We start from the raw sequence: 16,730 nt of genomic DNA on the forward strand, positions 1-16,730 counted from the left end.
TAAAGTTGATGAGTTAAAGAAAATGTAAAGGCAACTCAAACCATATTAAGCATAAATCATAATTAAAATGTTTTAAATATTAAAAATTCAGATTAATTCCTAAACAGCAGCAAAATATATTAACATGTAAACTAAAATACTTAATTATATTTGCATAAATAGTTTTATTATTCAAAAGTTTATTTAAATGAAAATATAATATAGTCGACGAGTGTTAGTAGAATTGTCCTTGACAAATTTATGTCTAAGTGTTAAAATTTACTATCAAATCGTTTATTCTCATTGTCAATGAGCAATAATAGAAAAAAGTGAAAGACAAGTTTAGATTAAAATATACAAAGGAATTTCAATATTTTAAATCTCGTATATAAATGTTATAGTTATAAAATTAAAGTTCAATAGTTTTTTCTGTGTTTGTTTTTTTTTTCAGTTTTATCTTATAAATATATTTAATTTAGTTTCAATTAAAAAATGATTCAATATAATACATTGTGTTAAATTTACAATAATGTATATTAATAAGTAACATTTCTTGCTTATATTACGTTTTAATTTCATCTAACAAGTCAATATGTCATTTATTATTTATATTACGTATTATTATATTATAATATTAGATGGATGAACTAAACTACGTTAACCTGTTTTGGTGAAACTGAAATAACATTATAAAAAAGTAAAATGCAATTTCAAACCATCATTGTAATAATAAAATTACTAAAACTATTAGACTTAAAATTAATTTAACATGCTAAATTATATAAAAAATACATTTATATGTTTATCAATAATAATAATAATAATAATAATAATAATAATAATAATAATAATAATAATAATTTGTGGTGTGAGTTTTAAATGGTTGAGGTGTGTTCAACCAAAGGCTCATTACTAGCTACCTAACTAGTTTCTATGTTTGACTCCACTAATAAATGAAAAGTTATCAAACACCAACTTGCTAGCTTTTCAAACACAATTATAGTCAAAAAATTTTAAATTTGCAACTTTCACCAACTTGGTTACTCAAACTTCCAATTTACTCAAGAGCCACAATTGCAAAATACACCTTTTGCAGATAAATTTGGAATATGATGTCAATTTTGAAATGGAACAATTCCTTACTTGTAACAATTAATAAAGGGAATAATTTGTTAAAGTAATTGTAATTTTAAGTTGTAATAAATTCCACCTTAATAGTGTTCTTTGGTATAAAAAAATAAAACCTATTGATATATCATAGTTTCTTTTTATAATTTGATTAAAATATGTAATATTTAAAAATGGGTTAAATATGTTTTTATTTTTTATAAATTTCAGTAAATTTTGGAATTAGTCTATTTTAAAATTTTGTATAAATTTAGTCATTTATCTTTCAAAATACATAAATTTAATCATTTTAATCTAATTTTATTAAATTAATTTGATATTTTATACATATTTCAGAATTATATTTGAATTATTCATATTATTTAACACATATTTTCTTTAATATTAAATCAGATACTATTATAAAACATACTTAAAATATCACAAACTTAAGATTAATAAAATATGATAATAGCCGTCACAAATTAGTGTATAACTAAATTAAACAAAACTTCAGTAAATTCAACTAAATTTGAGTTTGATTTAACAACAGCTGCTCTTATTATTCATGCATGACATTATTGGTTTTGATTGAATCTGAAATGGAAGACATATAAGAGTAACACGTGTCAGACAACGAACGGTGCAAGAAAAGGAAACACACAGAATTGGTGAACCCAACACATGCAATTCAAATCAGTCCAACCACAACAGTACAAAGTACAAACAAGTCAAGTGCGTTCCTATTTTTATAATACCACTAAAATGCGCTGGATATGCGCAGTGCGCACCTTGCTGTTCCGTTTCGCTGTCCCACCTCTCCACGCATGAGGAGTGCGTTGTGCGCACTTTGCGTATCAAAGTCCAATTCCTTCTTCTTTTTCTTCTTCTCTCTCTTCAGTGTTAAACTGCGTTGACTGAAATAAAACCTTCACTTTTTTCGTTTCTTTCCTTTTTCCCATTCTCTTCTCTTCTCTTTATTATTATACATCGCCGCACCGCCACCATTCGCCGGAATATCTTCACCGGTAACTTGTTCCGATCACTGCACTTATTTTTACGTTATCGCTTTTGCTTCTTGTTTACCTTGTAAGCACCTTCTCTGTTCCGTTATCGTTATCGAACTAGGGTTTCCGAAACCCTAGCTGTTATTGTTGTTGCTATTACTGCTCCATGAGTCTGGGACGAACCTTGTTGGAGTTATTCAGATTCATCTGGTTGAGATAAACGACGGCGATTTTAGACTTCGTTTTGGTGATTTTGTTAGTATGAAGAGATTGAGGTCGAGCGATGATCTTCACTCGTATGGCGGCGAGAAGAATAGCAATGGTTGCAAGGATTCTAGTAATCTCAACCGTTCGTTTTCGTCGGCGCAGCGGAGTTTCTATTACAAGCCCGATAATGCGCGCAAGGGTTTGGTCTCATCTTCGTCGTCCCGGTACGAGAGGGATCGGGCTGTTGAAGAGGACCGGGAGGGTTCTAGGGTGGTTCGGAAGCGATCTGAGCACGATTTCGAGGGATTTGATCGGAGGAAAGGGTTCGATCGGTACAGAGAGAGTGATCGGAGTTTAATGCACCGGTCGGAGAGTTTCTGCAGCGGTGGGTCGCGGAGGGATCAGTTTCCGAAGGGTTTTCGGTCGGAGAGGGATCGTTCGCGTAGGGAGGGGAGTGTGTCGTCTTGGCGGAGAGGGTTGAAGGATTTGGATGAAAGGGAGAGGGTGGTGCGTTCGCCGAAGGGTTTGAGGGATGTGAAGTCTCCGTCTTGGTCCAAGGATTCTGTGTCTGAAAGCGAGCAATCTAAGAAGAGATCTTCTTCTCCCAGACCCTTCAGAGAGGGTAACTCCAACAAGTCTAAGTCTAAGTCTCCCACTTGGTCTAAGGATTCTGTTTCGGAGAGCGAGCAGTCCAAGAGTGTTGAGGTGAAGAAAGCTGAAGAGGAGTTATTGCAGCAGGTTCAGAGTGGGAGTAGTAGTGAGATGGAAGAAGGGGAGCTTGAACCTGAACCCCAAACGGAAATGGTTGCTCCTGCGAGTGAAGACTTGCCCCCATCTGTTACTTTGGAGACTGATGAGAGGCATGTTCAGAAGAATGAACGCCACCCCAATGATGATGACACTGATGCTTTGATGGATGAGAGACAGGAGTTGTCGACTAAGGAAGAGGTGAAACCTAATGAGGAGGTTGGTTTTGAGGTTAAGGATGCAGAGAAAGAGGCTGATGAGATGCCGGATGTCCAGGAGGATCCGACTGAGAAAATGGCTGTTACTGAAACTGAACTTGGTTCTGTGGGGAATGGTGATGACGATAAAAGAGAGCAGTGTTTGGATGTCGGTGCTGGGTGCGAGGAGGAAACAAAGAAGAGTGGGGATGTGGAGAAGGAGAAGCTGGTGTTGAATGAAGACGAGTCTAAAGAGGACAAGGGTGTAGATCTCGGAACCAGCACGGATATTGTCAAACCTGAGTTAAATGATGGATTGTCAACAGAAAATGAAGTCCCCAAGGAAGTGGACAGAGAAGTGACAATGGAGGGTGTGGCCAACAATGTGAAGGATAAGGGAAAAGGAATTTCTGTTGCACTTGCACCTCCTACTGATGTTGCTCATTCTTCGGATGATGGCTTGTGGATGGAGAGAGGATCGATGGACCTCCCAACGTGTTCTGTTGATGTTATAGAAGGTCCAAGCACAAGGGGATTTGAGTTGTTCTCCAGATCTCCAGTTAGGAAAGTGGAGAAAGTGGACCACTCAGTTCTCAACAAGCACAAGGATGACTTGGAGCAGCTTGATCTTACTCTTAGCTTGCCCAACGTTTTGTTACCTATTGGTGCTCATGAGACTGGAGCTCATGAAACAACATCACAAGGCCCTGGATCCCCCAGTCAAGCACGGAGTGTGCAGTCTTTAAGTAATACATTTTGCACTAACTCAGATGGTTTTCCTGCATCAATGTCCCTTTCAGGTTCCCAATCATTTTATCACAATCCAAGCTGTTCTTTGACAAAGAACTCAGTGGACTATGAACAGTCTGTTGGCAGTCGCCCTTTGTTCCAGGGAATAGATCAAGTTTCCCAGGGGTGTTGGCAAGGTCAGTCTCAGAGTGATTCCAAACAGAAAGAAGTTCCTTTTGGTCAAAGAACCTCGGTTAGTGGAAATGGCTCCCTTTTCCAGTCTCAGGCATCATGGGGTGTTTTAGACAGTCAAGCTCTGAAGGGTCAACATTCCAGGGTTCTAGAAGGAAGTTCAAAAGTTGCGGGTGGACTTGACAGGCAATTGAGTTTTCACAAGCAGTTTTCAGGGCAGTCAAGACGGCATGATGATGTTAGATCTCCTCCACAGAGTGTTGGGTCTCATGATATTGGATCAAATTACAGCTTTGAGAAAAAGAGGGAGGCTAGAGACAGGAGTAGTGGTAGTCTATATCGAACTACCAGCCAAAAGGAACAAGAACAACTTATGATGGGTGGAGCTGATTTTGTTGAGACAATCATTGCAAGAATTGTTTCTGAACCTGTCCATGCAATGTCCAGAAAATTTCATGAAATGACAGGACAGTCCATAGCATGTCTGAAGGAGGGTATTCGTGAAATCATGCTCAATGCTGATAAGCACGGGCAGATTCTTGCTTTCCAGAAAGTTCTTCAGAACAGGTCTGATGTAATCTTGGATGTTCTATTGAAGTGCCACCGAGTGCAACTGGAAATTTTGGTTGCTTTGAAAACTGGTTTAACTCATTTCCTTCACCTAGACAACAGCATTTCGTCTTCTGAGTTGGCTCAAATTTTTCTGAACTCAAGGTGTAAGAATCTTTCATGTCGAAGTCAGTTGCCTGTAGATGAATGTGATTGCAAGGTTTGTGCGCAGAAGAATGGTTTTTGCAGGGAATGTATGTGCCTTGTGTGTTCTAAGTTTGACAATGCCTCAAATACATGTAGCTGGGTTGGATGTGATGTTTGCCTTCATTGGTGCCACACTGACTGTGGATTACGGGAATCTTATATTAGAAATGGGCATGGGACAAAAGGGATGGCTGAAATGCAGTTTCACTGTATTGCTTGTGACCATCCTTCTGAGATGTTTGGCTTCGTCAAGGAGGTGTTTCATAATTTTGCAAAAGAATGGTCTGTTGAAGCCCTTTGCAGAGAGCTTGAATATGTGAAGAGAATTTTCTCTGCCAGCAAGGATATGAGAGGGAGACAGTTGTATGAAATTGCAGAGCAAATGCTGCCAAGGCTGGCAAATAAGTCTAATCTTCCTGAGGTTTTGAGGCACATCATGTCTTTCCTTTCGGGTAAGAATCAAATTTTTTTCATGATTACACACTTGTCTGTTCTGTTTTATTTCTGTAGGCTAAATTTTGCTGTATGTAAAATGTTTACATTAAGCTCTCATTTATGTACATGGAAAATTAAGTAATGAGTGAACTGCTTTTGCTAACTTGCAGTTAACTGCTGGTAATTTAGAAAATCTGATATTGATTACACGTGAATCAAGATACTCAAACTTTCCAGAGTCTTTGTTCCATATTGTTCGTGTTAAGTTTTTCGAATCAATGCTGAAGGACTTGTCATCTGTACTCCAATTTCTATTATAATTAAAACTAGGATAGAAATATGAAGCATTACTTTCTTTGCATTATTGGACGAGATCGTTATTGTTACTGAAAGTCATCCTTTCTATCGGAATGACAATGATGAAAATATTTTAGTTGTCAGATTTGGAATACTTTTGACTAAAAGATTCAAGTATGAGTGGTTTATTTTTGCTGCAGCAAGTCATGCTGGTATGTTTGGAATTTGCGGAAATCATTTTGTACTGAATGTAAAACCTGGGGAAAATGTGATGGTGTTATAGATATGAGATCTGTGCAAAATTTAAGATATTACAGACATGAGATCTGGGTCATGCTATTTCCTAAGTTATATTTTGTTGAGCATTGATTTTCTTGAGGTTTTGCGTATCTAGTTTTTGTGAAAGGTGAACTGTAAGGGCCTGTATTTACATACGATGTGGTGATTGCAGATGGTGATTCTTCCAAATTAGCCATGACAGCAAACTTTGCTGGGAAGGAGCAGATTAAAGAAAACAATGGAGTAGCAGGTCCTAGCCAGGAAGCAGCAGCTTGGATGAAGTCTATTTATTCAGAAAAGCCACCTCTGTTAGAAAGGCCTGTGAATATCCTTCCTACCTTTGATCAGAATGATAAAAGAACACTTGCGCAAGAGTTGCAGATGAGTAGCATCCAGAAGGACTACTGTTTTGACGAATTGGAGAGTGTAGTAAAAATTAAACAGGCAGAGGCTAAAATGTTTCAATCACGTGCTGATGATGCTAGAAGAGAAGCTGAAGGGTTGAAGCGCATTGCCCTTGCAAAGAATGAGAAAATTGAGGAAGAATATGCCAATCGAATTGCCAAGTTGCGATTGGCTGAGACTGATGAAATTCGTAAACAAAAATTTGAAGAAGCCCAAGCATTAGAGAGGGCACATCTGGAGTATTTAAACATGAAAAGGAGAATGGAGACAGACATTAAAGATCTGTTATCCAAAATGGAAGCTACTAAAATGAGCCTTGCCATGTGATCAGATAAAAAACAAAAAAAATCTAGAATAGTACTTTCAGGTAAATGTATTATGCCCCATCCTGAAATTTGTAGGTTCTGATGCCACCACCTTATTTGTGTGAGCTACTTTAGTCCTGATCCTTAGTTGTATCTATTTGTTGTTGTAGTTCATTTTGTTTTTAAGCTGCTAACCAAAACCTAAACCTGTAGAGTCATCACAGCAGTTATTAGTCTTATGAAAACAATATCAGTTATGAAAGCAAGTTAAATAGATTATCATCCAAATGCACTTACAACAATGTCCAGCAGACGAGATTATGAAATTATAACATTGGTGACTATTGTACCTTCAATCTTCATTAATGTTGTATCTAGTCAAATCATGATTTCATGTTTATCCCTTTCTGATGTTTCATGTTCATGGTAGTTTCGCAGGTCCTTTTCTAACCTCAGAAAGTTCAGTGCTTAATCAGTATCAGGTACTTGTTTGGATACAGGTTACAGCAAGTGTTTTTTGGAGTTTTTTTATTGGAAATGTAATTTTTTTCCGGCGGAGAAACTTTCAAAAGTTCTTTTAACATTCTCATTGCCAAAATAAAGAAATCTGCTACTTGGTTTATTTTTCAACAGATTCAATTGCTCAATGATAACCAAATTATATAATATTTTCCAGGTTGACAAAACGCAGTAGTTGTTGAAAAACTTTCTATTCAAATAAACTTATTTGTAATTGTTTTATTTGTTTACTTTTTTAAAGTGTCATCGAGAAATTTATCCTAATAAGCTCGTTCTTATTTTAAGCATTTTGACGAAGATGGATGATATTTTCAATGAATGCTCCACTCATTCTTTCGGCGCATCTGAAACATAAAAATTTGAACATTACAGTCATAATATTTTAAGTGTGATATTAAAAGATACAATTGGTTCTGTAAAAACAAAAGAAGGGTCACAAACATGTTCACACTTCTCAAAAACTTAAGATATTTCTATTTGGTTTTTAGAATGAAGGATTTCCCTAGCTAAAAAAATAAAAATAATCCACAAAAGAAGTCCGAAGAATGAAATAGAAGTTTCTTATACTTATATTTATAATTATCGTACTCATATTTTGATTGTGCATTATATATTCCATAATTATTTTCAGATGTTCTAATTTTGGGTAAAAAAATATTTCAATAGGTAAATTTGTGGGAAAATAAGTTTAAGTTTTAGTTAAAATACAAATGGCCAGAAAAAGATGATTGTAGTTTGTAAGAATTGAAATTATCATAACTTATGTATAATTAAACTCAAACAAAGTATTATTTAAAACTACGAACATATATCAGTACAATAGAAATATAATTATCGTACTAAAAAGTAATTAAGTAGTGACATATAGCAGACTCTAATTATTGTCGTATTAAATATAATTATTATCGTATTAAATAATTAAAAAGTAATTAAGTTATCATATTAAAATACTCTTTATCTTTTTAATTTAAAACACTTTATAAAGTATTTTTAATACTCGAAACATGGTCCATTGATGACTATTAGCAGGCTCTAAGATCCATATGGAAGTGAAGATAGGGTGAGAGTTTTTTTTAAAAAAAAACACACATACCTTAATTATTTTAATTTTAAATTACGAATACATTTTTCAACAAATACGAGTATAGAACAGTTATGATAAGATACTTTTCATTGTAAAATGTTATTCATAATGAAATTAAAAATGGGCAAAAGCAATTTCTCTTTTCATAATTTTCCCATAATTTGAAAAAAAAGGTATAATTTTATTTGTCTTCTTAACAATTACAAGAAGAAAAAAAAATGAATGATATAAAGAAGACATAGAGGTCTCGTGAGAGGCCACCTACACCCCCTTAAATGCCAAACACGGACTTTGGTGGAAAAATTAATTAATATTCACGAGTGTCATAATTAAATTAGTTACGAGAAGAATGTAATACAATTTTTTAACGAAGTTTTTTATAAAAAATTATTTACTAAATAGAGATGGATAAGGATAAATTATTGATTTTTTTAGTAATTTTAATCAATAGAAAATATAAAATGTGTAAAATAAAAGTATGCTCATAACATTTTCAGATTACCGTGTTAACTCTTATAAATCTAACACATTTAAGAAATTAACTTCTCTTAGATATCACGTCAAATACAAATAAAATAATTTTTTTCATCACATACATTTATTTTGAAAATTTGAATATCAAGAACTTTTTGCCTCTATTTTTCTTCTTTACTATATATATAAAACTTAATTTTTATGTATATTTAAAGTTAATATATTATTTATTAATAGGTTGTCATATCCACGATACTGTGTAAGTCTTTCTCTGAACTACTATATATAAAAAATAACCGGCTTTTAAACACAATTTAAGAACATTCATCTAAATAATAACTTAAGGATATTTTAAAATTGCATGAGAATTGTCTTTCAGTGTGAAGAAGTGGCATTATAAGATATTAAAGAAAAAACATTATATGATAGTACAAAAGTAAAAATGGTGAAATATAATTTTTATCATTGGATTTTATACGAGATAATACTAAATAAAAGTAGCATTTTTTTTTTATGAAATAGCCGTTACTTTCCTTAATTAATTAATAAGATTTAAAATTACCTTAATTAATTAGTAAGAGATGCATGTGGTGTGCCGTGGTACCTTAATTTGTTATGATTAAAAAAATAATCGCTAAGCCAAACCAGATGCCGGTAGCAGGAGTTACGGAGAAAAACTAGGTTTTGAAAAGTCAAACGATTAAATTAATATCATAGTTTTAATACAAATTTTTTACTTGTTTAACGTTTTAAAAATAAAGATAAGCTTAAATGTTTATAATGTAGGATGGAGATTAATCTCACTTCATCTTAATGTCATATAATATTTATATTCGTATATTACTCTCTTCAAAATTTAAAAGAAACATACTAAATTAAACCAAGTATGTTAAAGTAATATTTAAATGTTTAAAGATGTTGAATATTTTATTTAATAAACAAAGATATTATTAAAAAAATATTCGGAATTATTTAGCATTTTTAATATATTGTTGACTGGTTGCTCAAGAAAATAAATTTGATTACTAAAATTACTTAGTACTTATTTCATAACATTTAATAAAAAATGGTAAATGTTTTTTATATATTTTTTAACACACTTATAAATCAAATGTTACTCACATTCCATTGGCTTGAATACTTTAAATTATACTTTTGGTTTAACTAAATTTCAAGTTATTTGTAAATTTGAGTAGATTGAGTTATTATTTGGTTCTTTTTGGTTTATTAAAAATACTATTAAAAATTTTCAATTGAGTATTAGTATTTAATTTATTAATGACATAATTGTTATTTTTCATATTTATTTTCATATGTTGTAGTTAATATAAAATGATATTACAGTTTATTATTTTAATTGAAAACATAACAAGTCGTCCATCAATAATGATGACAGTAAAATCTTATGGTTGTTTTAGGTAATAACATAAAAGTTAACAGTAAATATGATTATCTCATTATTGAGCATGAAAATAATAAAAATCGTTTGTTATTTTAAATTGATCATCCCACCATTCTTATATTAACCACATACAAATCTCTTAATACATAAATAATAAAAACTCAATTAAAAAATATAAAAGTTGAGTACTTAAAAAGGAATCAATAGTTTTAGGAGTGTCTTCAAACTTGATTAAGCTTATATTTTATATGACAAAACAAACTTGCAACTCACTGCAGAGATTGAAAAAGCATGGAAAGAGGAGAATTATTAGCAACAGTGCTCTGCTATTGCACCATAAAAAGGAGTAGAGTTCATCTTCTCATCTTGCACACTAAAACTCTTCTCTTCCTTACCAACCCCACTTCTTGCACATTTACATTTGCTTGTTTAGGTGGTGACAATGTCACTGACATTCATATTCACACTTTCTCTGGCCATACTATGTGCTGCTTCAACCTCTGCAGCAGTTCAACACAGGTCAGCAGAAGGTAATGTTCTTTTTTGACATCGTTTCATTCGGATAATGATACTATGACTCTCATATTTTATTTTGTGATATGATTTAGTGTGAGCCATCGATTAATATATCACTATTTTTTCTTTTAAAAAAATCAATGATCCACGTTAAACACATATGAAGATAAAGAATGAGAATAATAGTATAATTTTGTTTCCAATTCTGATTACAAAATTGTATCATATGATTTTGATTACTTTTTTTTCTTTTTTGGTTTTCTGATAGTTTACTTGCAGAATGGTAACTTTGAGGAGAAGCCAGACCCCAGATACCTAAAGAAAACCAGACTCATTGGGAAATATGCTCTTCCAAAATGGGAGATCAATGGTCATGTTGAGTATGTGTCTGGGGGCCCACAACCTGGAGGCATGTACTTCCCAATTGGTCATGGTGTGCATGCTGTGAGGCTTGGAAATGAGGCTTCCATCTCACAAAGCATCAAGGTTAAACCTGGGAAATGGTATGCTCTGATTGTAGGAGCCTCAAGAACTTGTGCTCAAGATGAGATGTTAAGGATCTCAGTGCTTCCACACTCTGGAGATGTTCCTCTGCAGACCCTTTATAGTCTCAATGGTGATGTTCTCGCTTGGGGATTCAGAGCCATTTCTTCTGTTGCCAAAGTGATTCTCCACAACCCTGGAATTCAAGAAGATCCCGCATGTGGTCCACTGTTGGATGCTGTTGCTATTGCTCAATTCAACCCTCCAAAGCCCACAAGAGGTAATCAATCATATCTCATTATGTATTTGCTGGTTTTTTCTTTCGTGATCAGGGAGAGATTATATATAGAAAAATAACTTTCCCTTAAAATGACTTTTTAAGGAACTTTTCATTTTTCATTTTTTATTTTATTATATTTCAAAATCACATACATATCAGATTATCAGACAAAATTTTCAAAATTTAATTGTCAAAATATCATTGTCTATATTGTCTATATATATATGTGTGTGACATGAGTCTAATGTGATTGCAGATAATTTGGTTAAAAATGGTGGCTTTGAGGAGGGTCCATTCCCTATTTTCAACTCTTCAAATGGTGTTCTGCTACCTCCCAAACAAGAAGATCTTGTGTCTCCACTACCTGGTTGGATGATAGAATCCCTCAAAGCAGTGAAGTTCATAGATTCAGAGCATTTTAATGTCCCATTTGGACATGGAGCAATAGAGCTTATTGCAGGCAGGGAAAGTGTGATTGCCCAAATTCTCAGAACAGTTCCCAACAAAGTCTACAACATGAAGTTCACAGTTGGAGACGCCAAAAATGCTTGTCATGGATCGATGATGGTTGAAGCATTTGCAGCAAAAGATACCCTCAAAGTTCCCTTCAAATCTGAAGGAAAGGGAAAATTCAAGAGTGTGAGCTTCAAGTTCAGAGCAATTGAAAACAGAACCAGAATAACATTCTATAGCTCTTTCTACCATACAAGAATTCACGACTACGGATCTCTTTGTGGCCCTGTTATTGATCAAGTTATAGTGTCTCCTCTTGCCTAAGCACTGTTTCTACCAAACACAGTAATATTTAGATTTTGCATTGTACGTGGAGATGAAAATATTGTACCAGTCTTGTGACTGAATTTGTCCTTTCCTTTTCTTCCTGTAATACAAGTGAATGAGATCAATTTCTATGTTCATCACAAACCTCCATAAGATAATGTTTTGGAGTTTGTATTTCCTCAAATACAGATACTTGCATCTGACCCGCGTAACTTTGTATTCTAAGTTCCACATTAATAAAAATTAGAAAGTTGAGACCGTATCGATCTCTTATGTGTATTGAACTCATGTCTCATTGTTATCGTGTCATTTTTCTCGAAGTGAATCTTTATGAACACACAGCACAACTAAATTATTTTCCCTTCATGCATTCCTAAACTATCAAAAGGGATCGCAGATGCATGTGCTGAGGCATCAGTAACATGACATTAGCATCAAACACCAGAGCTACAAATATTTTATTTTATGCACACTTCACAAAACATAAGACTCGTCGTAAAGGAAGTACGGAAAGATCTTAAATGCGTACTTGTGACCAAGCATGTGACCAAAGAAACACAAAGTTAGATCCAAGAAAGACATCTCATATTCTGAATAGTTTAGATACAGTCAAATGAACAAATGCATAGATAGATAAATCTATGTATTTATGAGTCATTCCCCATGTTCTGCTAATTAAAGAAGAACAAAAAAGTAGAATTGCATGTGGAATTTGTCACCATGAAGTGCACAATGAGGTCTATACCATCAGGTTTCTCTGTTTCACTGGTTAAATAACCCATCTGGTTTAAGGTTTTATGATGTGTGAGGAGTTTATCAAGAGCTTACGGGTTTATATATTTCATACGGTTATACTTATTCGAGAAATTGTGATTCTATATTATATAAGGTATATGAGACCACTTTTACTCCAAAATTTTAAGATAATGATATTATGAGTCTTTATTCTTATATAGTATTTAACTTTATCTATTCTATCCGATGTGAGACGTTCGTTCAAACTTAGACTATTCAGAACGAGAGCTAACATAAAAAAAGGTGATCATTGAGTTAACGTCAAACTAACTTGAACTATAATTGATACAGAAAGATAGAATACAACGTGGGTCATATGAATAGTTACCATACCCCTAAAAAAGTAGGCACATTGCACTTATCTTATCACTGTTTACAACTATGTGCAATTATTTCATCCAAATTCCTATTGCCTTCAAATCTCATCATCATCACCCACAAGAAAAATTTTAACTGCAAAATCATATGCAGATACCTAAGCAAAGAGTATACTGAATGAATCAAAAGCAGAACAAACTCTTGGTATCTTCTGCCAGCATTCCGAAATCTCATGAAACAATCAGAATTTTTCATATATCTACCTACGTAACATAATCACTGGGATAAGCAATGATTTTAGTGCACAAGAAGATTTGAAAAGTTTAGAAGATGATAACAGATCTACTAAGGGAATGGTTTTTCCATGAAAAAATCTAGTTAACCATATGTGAACAAAGAAGAACAACAATCTTTCATTACACTAGTAGTTGTGTACATGATCCAAACTTTCGGTGCCAACCCTCAAGCCGTTTAAAAATAGGCGAGGGACAGAAACCAAAATTCACACTAGTTGGTAACCTTAACCAATTTGTGAATCAAACTAATTATCAAGGAAAGACACACACTTGTTTCAGCCCAATAAAATTGTTGTCCAAAACAAGATCAGATAATTACAACAATGGTTGCACAGCAGCGAAGTGAATCAAGTACCCAGCTTCTGCCACTCAACTCAAAAGTGTCAAATTTCAAGTTCTTTTCCCATGATCAACAGATACTGTAAGCAACCCTTTCAAAGACTCAATTTTTCCACCATCTGATCCGAAAACTCCTTAACCCAACCTCAATCATGCACGACGCAACCCCGTTTGAACACTGATCTTCATTCTTGAACCAGACCCTCCACTTTCCCACACCCCTCCTTGTGATTCCTCTTGTGGTGAAAGCGATAACGTGATTCCGAGGGTGCCCACAAGGAAAAATTCGAAATTTCGATGCCTGCATAGCTTAAAGTGAAGCATCTAATCGGAGATAGCGTGGTCGTGCCAGCAGAGGAGCATGGCTATGCAGCGTCCGAATATGTAGAAGCGCGTTTTCTGCTGCTTCGCCACCATGAAGCACCGTTTTCGGAGGCTCGTTTTCCGGCGAGGTTGAGAGAGAGGCATGGTTAGGTACGATGAATGAATCAAACTGAAACCTGAGAGGGTGTTCGCACTTTGCAGGGAATGAATGCCACATTAACCCAACCATCTCTTGGTTGGTTTTATAGAACGTGTTGGGGTCCACTCGTTGGTTCAGTAATACTCAATTTTTCTCTTTTGATCTTCAACTTGTTTCAGGGCCCACTTTTCAACGTTATTGTCGATTCACCATGCATTATGCTCTGATTTTCATGTCACCATCGTACGCTGGTATCATATACCCTACGCGTATGAAAAAAAAAAGCCACCAATTTCAAACTCTATTTTAACAAAGATAGCTTTTTGGTCATACAAATTGACACAAAAAAAAAAAATCCTAACGGAGGGACATGCACCTATAAATTGATAAAAAAAGTTATGATATGTTTTACACAACAAAAGATAAATTGAATTGATGAAACATTTTGTTATCCAAATGAAACTTTAATTTCAGTTAAGAAAACGAAGGTTAAATATTTTTTTTTTCTTCAAGTTTTAGTAAAATTTAGAATTAGTTTCTTATCGAAATTTTTGACCAATTTAGTTCTTCATCTTTAGAAATACATGAATTTAGTTTTTTTAATCAAATTTTTTTAAGTTTATTTAAAGTCTCAAACGCATTTTATTATAATATTTGAGTTAATATTTAAGCGAAAATATATCAAACGATATAAACAATTCAAATACTATTATGAAATGCGCTTGAAATATTAGATAAACTTAACAAAATCTGGTTAAAAAGACTAAATCCATACATTTCTAAAGATGAATGACTAAATTGGTCAAAAATTTTAAAATTCTAAATTTCACTAAAACTTGAGGATCATGAATATATATAACCCTAGTTATAATCATAGTACCGTGTGCAAATTTTATAAGAAAAAAAAGACATGTTTTTGAATTCAATGGAAGACACCATTATGATTTGAAATATAAAAAAAAAGGAAGTAAAAGAAAAATTTGCATGCTTTTTATTACAGACCTTGAGTTCATATATAGGAATCTAGAAGGACATAAAAAAGAATACAAAATGGTCAAAAAGAGAGAGGAGAAAGTAGCATGGATGACAAGGACGATACCATAAGCAATTAGAGAGAGTGGATAAATGAAAAATGAGGAATATGGTGTGTTATGTTTATTCCACAGAATAATAGAATAGAATAATGGATGGTGTTAGGAAATTTCCATTGTATATACACCTCCCCACCCAAACCAGGTGGCATTATCGTCGTTATACATATATCCAATCACGTTTTTCTAAACAGCAAATAAAAGAAGAAGAATAGAACTTTGACTGTAGCAACTATGAGATGCAAGTGCAGTTTGTGGCCACTGCTCACTTTGGCGGCACAAAACAATATGTCGGCTACTTCATTCGAGATAAGATTGAATTATTGAATATGCCTAGTCACCCTCACCACCCTTGCAAATGGAAAATAAATTATTATGCTCACTCAATTTTTCTTTTACCAACTTTCTCACCTTAATTAAATCGAGTAACCTATGAATAACAAGAATATGAAAAAACTTAACATTTTAAATCGAGTGTGGTGTTATTTTTTATTAATTAAACCTTTTACGATTTTGTTCATGATAACTTATCCTTTTTAGTGTTTGTTTTCCTTTAATTATCAAAATTTTGGATACATCAAATCTTAAGTTTATTAGTATTCTATGTAGTTTTTTTTTATCATATGATTTTTTATCCTATCATGACTATAACTAAAACGTATATATATAAAACTTTATAGAAACCCACTGTTATTTCTTTAATAGACTAGGCTTCTAGAGTTTACCCAAATTAAATTCCACAATGACGACTGCGTATTAGTTCGACCGGCCAAAATATTTACTATCTTATTAGGTGGCCATTTTCCTGTCTGTGTTTGATTTTGTGTTAGTTGGTGAAAGTGACATCCAATTTTGTTCGGTTTCGCAAAGGAAAAAAGAAGAAAAACTTATTAAAAAAAATTATCTTCTGTTAAAGTAAACTAAAAAATTTCTAGATAATTTGTTAGTTAAACTTGATCTATCTGCCGGTGTTTGCCTGCGGATTTGGGTATGTTTGCTCGACAACTTTTCCTTTAAGAGAAAGATGGTAGAGAAATCCATGCATTTATTAACATGTCCAAATCTTAAAAAAGCAATCAAACTTTTAATGCTGTTAAGCTTGGTAGGCTTAAGGTTCATGGTTTGATGACACTCAAAAAGTTGAACCATGTTCCTTGTACTTTAAACTCGGAGCTTATATCCCTGTCACAAATAGGTTTTATCATTGCATGACTTTCCCATTAAAGATAAAAGAAAGCAAACATTGGA

General features: G+C 33.5%; 2 protein-coding genes across 2 annotated transcripts; both read left to right on the top strand.

Moving 5' to 3' along the window:
* Positions 1-1,986: 1,986 nt before the first annotated feature.
* On the top strand, positions 1,987-7,008 carry LOC114169316 (protein OBERON 4). The gene is made up of 2 exons (XM_028054424.1): positions 1,987-5,373; positions 6,105-7,008. The coding sequence occupies exons 1-2, from the start codon at positions 2,355-2,357 to the stop codon at positions 6,662-6,664; spliced, it is 3,579 nt and encodes a 1,192-aa protein (XP_027910225.1). The 5' UTR covers positions 1,987-2,354; the 3' UTR covers positions 6,665-7,008.
* A 3,395-nt stretch (positions 7,009-10,403) lies between these two features.
* On the top strand, positions 10,404-12,317 carry LOC114169317. Its single transcript, XM_028054425.1, has 3 exons — positions 10,404-10,651; positions 10,906-11,400; positions 11,657-12,317. Exons 1-3 carry the CDS (start codon positions 10,564-10,566, stop codon positions 12,175-12,177), a joined length of 1,104 nt encoding a protein of 367 aa, XP_027910226.1. The 5' UTR covers positions 10,404-10,563; the 3' UTR covers positions 12,178-12,317.
* The last annotated feature ends 4,413 nt before the right edge of the window (positions 12,318-16,730 follow it).

This window comes from Vigna unguiculata, chromosome 11 (assembly GCF_004118075.2).
Source record: "Vigna unguiculata cultivar IT97K-499-35 chromosome 11, ASM411807v1, whole genome shotgun sequence".
Classification (NCBI taxonomy): Eukaryota; Viridiplantae; Streptophyta; class Magnoliopsida; order Fabales; family Fabaceae; genus Vigna; species Vigna unguiculata.